General features: G+C 54.5%; 1 protein-coding gene across 3 annotated transcripts in view; it reads left to right on the forward strand.

The window, feature by feature from the left end:
- The window catches only part of TRPV4 (transient receptor potential cation channel subfamily V member 4), a 37,005-nt gene extending 33,912 nt beyond the window's left edge, over positions 1-3,093 (forward strand). For 2 of the 3 annotated variants that reach the window (XM_005217903.5, XM_005217902.4), the window contains exons 14-16: positions 1,042-1,169; positions 1,618-1,739; positions 2,428-3,093. In XM_005217903.5, the coding sequence (XP_005217960.1) occupies positions 1,042-1,169; positions 1,618-1,739; positions 2,428-2,585 (408 nt within the window). In that variant the 3' untranslated portion in view covers positions 2,586-3,093. The remainder of the gene's footprint in view (positions 1-1,041; positions 1,170-1,617; positions 1,740-2,427) is intronic. The other variant, NM_001192385.3, reaches the window with a different exon arrangement.
- Positions 3,094-7,186: the final 4,093 nt, after the last annotated feature.

Here is a 7,186-nt window from a genome sequence, read left to right on the forward strand (position 1 = left end):
CCAGGGAGGGAGCGCTCTAGGCACCGGAAATGCTCAGAGAGCCTCACATTTCAGTGGGGTTTCCGCACGGAGCCCGGGGGCAGCTTCTGTGCCCCAGCCGGGCCCAAGACACCAGGCTGGCATGGGAGCAGGCCACCCCAGAGCCAGGAAGCATCAGCATAGTCATCAGAGGGGCTCCCCACTCCCCCTGCCCCCCCAACCCCAGGCAGATGTGTTGGGTGTGGATGCGCTGGGGAGCTGCTGCCTTTGTTTCCCGCAGGTTTCCGTGCAAGCCTAGGGAGCAGAGGGCCTGGGGGGAGGGTGTCACTGCCTGCCTGGCTGCAGGCAGTTCAAGAACCCGGGTTCCCGATAAACAGCCTTACCACGAGGCCCGGCAAGGCAGCACCCACACTTACCGGGACTTGGCACATTTTCAGGAAACGGCACAGTGAGGAAAAATAACTCCACGAGGTCCTCCCCCGAGGTCTGGGTCTCAGGGGACCATGGGACCTGCTCTTACCCTTCATCTCTACCACTTCCTCCCTCAGGCCTCAGTTTCCCTGCTGGATGTAACTTGTAACATGCCAACTCACAGCCTGTGGACTAGATTTGACCAGCAAAGATTTATTTGTTTTCTGCATCACTATATATTTTTTAAAAAATTAATGCAAAAAAATTTTAATTGAGAGATTTCATAGAAAAATCCAGATTTCTGGCCTTTCTTGAAAAGTTGGAAGCCTTGCAGGAGGGCCCACATTCCTGGATGAATGAGAGGTGGCTGCCCCCTTCACACGGGGTGGGGGTCTCCTGCACCTCCAGGTCTGCCCCATCCCCACCCCTCCCTGGGGATGCCCAGCACTGAGGGGACACTGGTGTCCTGGGGCACAGGCTGCTGACCCTTCATTCATTTTCTCTGGCCAGGCGCCTGTAGGTATTTGAGTCTTTAATGCAGGAGTGGTGGGAGCTAGAAAGCCTGGTTCTCTGCGTCATTCCTGCCTTGAGAACAGTTAGGCAAGGCCGGGCGTGGCTCACCCGCCGCCCGCCCACCCTCTCTCCCCACAGTGGGCCACCACCATCCTGGACATCGAGCGCTCCTTCCCCGTGTTCCTGAGGAAGGCCTTCCGCTCCGGTGAAATGGTGACCGTGGGCAAGAGCTCGGACGGCACTCCAGACCGCAGGTGGTGCTTCAGGTGAGGCCGGGTTGGGCGAGACCACCGGGCCTCCTTGTGCTTTCTACCCATTGCCACTTCTGAGCCATGGAAGCCCCCAGGGGCCTGACCGGAGCTCAGTTCCACTGCCTGATCCTGTGGGTTCAGTTCTCAGCCTCGTTTTTTTCATCTGTGAAATGGGGACAATGATAGCATCACTGTATTGGCCAGCTGTGCATATTAGACGGGTTGGCACATGAGATGTGCCCGGCCAGCACCCAACGCACATTGGGGCAGACACCCTGAAGCAGCCGGTGTTACTGCTCTCTCCTTTGCTGGAGGAAGCAGACTCAGAGGCAGTTATAAAAAAAAAAAAGCAGGAGGGTGTGCTGGAAGGCTGGAGCTTAGAGGCTGCCTGGGGGTGGGGAAGGGGTGCCTTCTCTGGGCAAGGGGGCTCTCCTTGACCCTCTGTCTGCTGTGGCCCCACCAGGGTGGACGAGGTGAACTGGTCTCACTGGAACCAGAACTTGGGCATCATTAACGAGGACCCCGGCAAGAACGAGAACTACCAGTACTATGGCTTCTCGCACACCGTGGGCCGCCTCCGGAGGGGTGAGTTGGCGGGGCGGTCAGGGGAGGTGTGGGGGAGACTGAGGGGCACAGAGGGGGAGCCCTGGTTATCCTCAGCACCGTTTTGTTTGGAGCAGTCCTGTCCCTTCCCTGGGACTCAGTATTCACGTCTGTAGAATGGGAGGGTGTGATGGGCTGGCCGCCGAGCTTCCTCTGCTGCCTGTGAAAGCCTGGGCTCTTCCACTCAGCCGAGAACAGTCGGGAGGCCTTGGGCTCGCAGGCCTCCTGACCTGGGCTTGAATCCTGATTCTTTCATTTTACTCCTGTATGTTCCGAGGCGGGCTCCATGACCTCTCTGAGCCCCAGTTGCCACCTCTGTAAAACGGGGATAATATACCTCCCGCTTTAGAGCACTGACTTCCCTGGTGGCTCAGACAGTAAAGCGTCTACCTATAATGCGGAGACTCGGATTCTATCTCTGGGTCGGGAAGATGCCCTGGAGAAGGAAATAGCAACCCACTCCAGTACTCTTGCCTGGAAAATCCCAAGGATGGAGGAGCCTGGTTGGCTGCAGTCCATGGGGTCGCAAAGAGTTGGACACAACTGAGCGACTTCACTTTCCTTTTCCTTTCGCCCCCTGCTGAGTGCGTGGGACATCGAAGGCGCGCAATACACGGGCGCATGCGCTCTCTGGCCACCCTCACCCCGCCCTCCACCGCTCTCACTGCAGATCGCTGGTCCTCAGTGGTGCCCCGCGTGGTAGAGCTCAACAAGAACTCCAACCCGGACGAGGTGGTGGTGCCTCTGGACAACGTAGGGAACCCCAGCTGCGACGGCCACCAGCAGAGTTACCCCCCTAAGTGGAGGACTGACGACGCCCCGCTCTAGGGCCGGCAGGCAGGAGCAAGGTCCTCTCCGCCGCCCATTTCCAGTCCAGCTGCATTTCAGAGGTGCCCCCCACCGGGGTGTGCCCCGCCCCGTACCCTCCTTCGACCCCCAGAGGTGAGGGCCAGGCACATCCCAGGGAGGCCCCAGGACCCTCTGGTCTCCAGGCTCCTGCCCGCCCCCCACGTCCCCCGCCCCACCTCCCTGGCCCGGGCACGGGACGCCTGGTCGCCTGTCTCACTCCCATGGAGTCACAGTAAGGGACACCAGGGTCTCCGCCCACCGGAACTCAGCTCCCTGCCTCTTCATTTATTTATTTGCTCTGCTCTCAGGAAAGTAGCCCAACCCCCAGCCCCGAACCGGAGCATGGCCGGGGCCCCAGGACCGGATCCCAGGTGCAGGGCCGGCTGCACAGGCCACCCTGGGCTGAAGTGCGGTGGCTTTGATGAGGGGCCGGGCCCTGGGTGGGTCTGGGATTGTCGGTGCTCAATAAATGTTCATTGATGGTGGAGATGGTGGGGGCAGTGGTAGCAGGCATGGGGGGAAGACAGCAGGGAGACCGTGAGCAAAGAGATACCTCTGTGGTTGGGGGTAGGGTGGGGATAAGAAGCCGGGGCAGGAGTTACAACCAAGGAAGTGTTCAGGGTGATGGTTGGAGGGGCTGGACTCGGCGGTGGTGGTGACTGAGAGATGGGGGTGAGCTTGGGGTGTGATGGGGAGGTAGAGATGAAGGGAGTGAGGAGAAGAGAGTACTGGTGGAGGCATAACGGTGCTGTGGGGAGACAGTTAAGTCTCCAGAGGTGCTGGGAGAGGTGATGACGTTGGTGGGGAAAAATGGTGCCAGTGGGGAGATGGTAAAGCTCATCATGGCGGAGTGATGCGGGTTCAGGGGGAGTAGGCAAGCAGTTGGGAGGGGCAGAGCAGAGGCGGAGACGACAGCCACGGAGGTGGGTGAGCCATCCGGTGTCCAGTGGGGTGATGGTGAGGGGGAGAGCAGCCCTAATAAGGACAGCGGGGCCCACTGGAGTCGAGAGAGAACCTTTGGTTGGGACCACGCACCAGGGGAGCTGTGAACGTGAGCTGGAGCTTCCCTTCCGAGGGCTGCCATTCTCCCCAGGTCACACCCCACTGCTGATCCAGCCCTGGGGCAGCTCCAAGCCTCCGGGCATGAGAAGGGGCCCTCTGGTTTTCCTCTGACCTCCCAGGTCCCTGATCCTGGCTTGGACCCAGTCTTAGGTCCCCTCTGAAGCTTCAGTTGAGAAGAGCTTGGGACTCTGGAGGACCTGGCCAAGGACAGCTGCAGTGGGAGACACAGGGCGTGGGGTCTGAAGACCCGGCTTTGTACCCTCTGCCCAAACAGTGGCAAGAGGTCACTTCTCTGGGCCTCCTTGTTCCCTGTCTGTTAGAAGGATGTCAATTACTTGAAGGATGGGAATCTCTTCGGCTATCGGAATGAAGCGGAGAATGAAGGGGAGACTCGTATTACCACTGAGGGTGGCTGGGGGGGCGCCAGCCTTCCCACAGACCCGTTCTTTCGGTCTCCCTTTACGTTGGCTTCCAAGGGCTGATGGGCTGCCCTTGTGGTCCATGGATGACCCAGCTTCTCCCAAGGATACTTTCTTCCTCATTCCAGCATTCTTTTTTTTTTTTTTTTAATAATTTTATTTATTTATCTTCGGCTGTGCTGGGTCCTTGTTGCTGCACAGGCTTTTCTCAAGTTGTGGTTAGTGGGGGCTACTCTGGTTGCGGTGCACGGGCTTCTCATTGCGGTGGCTTCTCTTGTTGCGGAGCACGGGCTTTAGCACTTGGGCTTTAGTGGTTGCAGCATGCGGGCCCTAGAGCACAGGCTCAGTAGCTGTGGTGCACAGGCTTAGTTGGTCTGGGGCATGTGGGATCTTCCCAGTCAGGAATGGAACCCGTGTCTCTGGCATTGGAAGGCAGATTCTTTACCACTGAGCCACCAGAGAAGCCCTCCAGCATTCTTAATGGAGGTCCCAAGAGCCATTCTGTTTGAATGGACATGGGTCACAAGTCATACCTGAGCCAGTCCTATCCTGGGGGATGGGATACCCTCCCTGGCTGAGCCAAGGCTTCTACGAAATGGTAGGTAGTTCCTAAACTCTTGAGACTCGGTGTCCTCATGTGTAAAATGGGCGCTGACTTTGTGAAGGTCAAGTGATTCCCTGGGCTTTTCAAAGAAGAGAGAATTGTGGTTGTGGTGTTCATACATCAACATGTTTGGGGCAGCAAGTCACAGAAGACTTATGTTGACTTGAAGAAAAGAATATTTAATATCTCAGCAAGATGTCCCAAGTTAGGGAGGGCAGTAAGGCTTGTTAATTCAGTCTCTGTGATTCATTAAGGGTTCTGCCAGCTCACTATTCCTTCAGGCATTTATCAGGCACTGTGCTGGTCACCGCCCACCAAGCGTGCTGGCTTTTTCCTCACATGTGCTGTGCTTAATCATTCAGGCATGTCTGACTCTTTGTGGCCCCATGGACTGTAGCCCACCAGGCTTCTCTGTCCATGGGTATTCTCCAGGCAAGAATACTGGCATGGGTTGCCATGCCCTCCTCCAGGGGATCTTCCCAACCCAGGGATCGAACCCAGGTCTCCAACCCACATTGGAGGCAGATTCTTTACTGTCTGAGCCACCAGGGAAGCCGTGGGGCTCCATCAAAGACACAAGATGGAGCCACTGTTTCGGGCATTTCACCCAGATTCAGAGGCATCCAGGGCTTCCCTGGTGGCTAAGATGGTAAAGAATCCACCTGCAATACAGGAGACCCGGGTTCAATTTGTGGGTTGGGAAGATCCTCTGGAGACGGAAATGACAACCCATTCCCATATTTTTGCCTGGAGAATTCCATGGACAGAGGAGCCTGGCAGGCTACAATCCATGGGGTTGCAAAGAGTTGGACACGACTGAGCAACTCACATTTTTGTTGTTCAGGGGCATCCAGATGAAGGAGAAATGGTACTTCCTATGTCTCTCTATGAGAGAGATGTTTTCCCTAAAGTCCCCCAGCCAAGGTTCCCTCTTGTATTATTGGCCAGAATTGTGTCATGTGGCCTGTGCTTCAGCCAATCAGCAGGCTGGAAGCAGCAGTTGTCCTAAAGCAGCAGAAAGCAATATAGAGAAAGGAAGTTTCCCCAGCCAGGTCTTGGTTCTGTGGGAAAAGAGGATGTGGAAACCACTATTGCCTCTGCAGCCAGATGCCCTCCCCGCCACCCCATCTTTCCACTGGAAGGCAGGCAACATTGTCACGGAACATGACTGTGACTTATCCTGGGGCCATAAGGAGGTCATTTCTCTAGGAGTTTTGTGATGGGTTGGCCCACAAAATCAAAACACCCTCTTAACTCAAAAAGATTCCATAAATTATTGAGGTGAATGCAGAATGCATTCTTTTAAAATAGTGAAATCATTGTAGGCTATGACTTTTCCTATGGGAACATTTTTAGCTAAATAGATAGCAACTTTTTCAATTGTGATTTTCTAAATAATTTGATGGTGTGGGTGTTGATTTTCTGTAAGGTTTTCAAAAGCTGTTTCAGGGGAATTTCAAATATTTTCCAGCCGTTGAGATTTTGTTTGTTCCTGTGAGATCCTAATGATGACCTTTGCCAATGTCCTTCAAAGGACTGGGCGTGAACTGGTGGTAGGTCAAAACATTTTCAGGGGACACATTGGCCATAGAATTGCTTAGAGAAAAATATCCCTCCTGATTATGACGTGGTCTCTGTTTGATGCTTCTGAGCTTTTAAGGCCTTCCTAACATGAATCTCTCTTTACGGAGAAAAACCCCAGGCTCAGAATCTCCGAAAGGCAGAGCTAGAACCAGGAATGATATTAACTTCTCCAGGACTACAGGGACTGAGGATGAGGGGAGAGAGATCCCGAGGCAATTTGGGATGCTGATACTTGTGTTAGCCTGCAGCAATGGCCCTGACTCTCCCCTTTAGCCGTTCCTTTCCAGTACCTCTTTTTCTTTCCACTGTGGGCAGAGTAGGACTTGTTCTAACCAATGGGGTGTTAGCAGACCTGCCGAGGCCAGCACCTAGGAAGATGAGGGGTACATGGAACAGAGCTGCGCCAGCCCAGCCAAGCCTCACAGAAATCAGAGGGCCCCCAACCAACGTGGGACCAAAACTTTTTTTTTTGGTATGCTATTGAGTTTTCGCGATTTTGTTCAAGTGCAAATCATCAATTTTGTGGCAATAGCTAACAAATACAGACAACAGGAAAAAGAGTAACTGGAACCTGGTCAGGCTGCAAAAACCTGAATGTCCATTGCACTCCATGTTATAGATGGGGAAACAGAGGCTCGGAGAGGGGAAGACTTGTGCCCAGGGCACCCAGTTGGTAAGTGGTGGAGGTGGGATTTGAACTCATGTATTCTCATGCCAGAGAGAAAAACACTCTGATGCCTGGAGGGGTGAGAGTTAGTGAGGCCAGATCACTTCTGCTGTGGGTGAAGACCCTGGTTGTCTCCTATCGCTAATGCTGAACCCCGGAGACTGTCAGTTTAAACATACCCCTAACTTTATCCCAACAAGGATTTCTTATTGTGTGCATGCGTGTGTATTTAATAATGATAAAG

This window comes from Bos taurus, chromosome 17, assembly GCF_002263795.3.
Source record: "Bos taurus isolate L1 Dominette 01449 registration number 42190680 breed Hereford chromosome 17, ARS-UCD2.0, whole genome shotgun sequence".
Taxonomy (NCBI): domain Eukaryota; kingdom Metazoa; phylum Chordata; class Mammalia; order Artiodactyla; family Bovidae; genus Bos; species Bos taurus.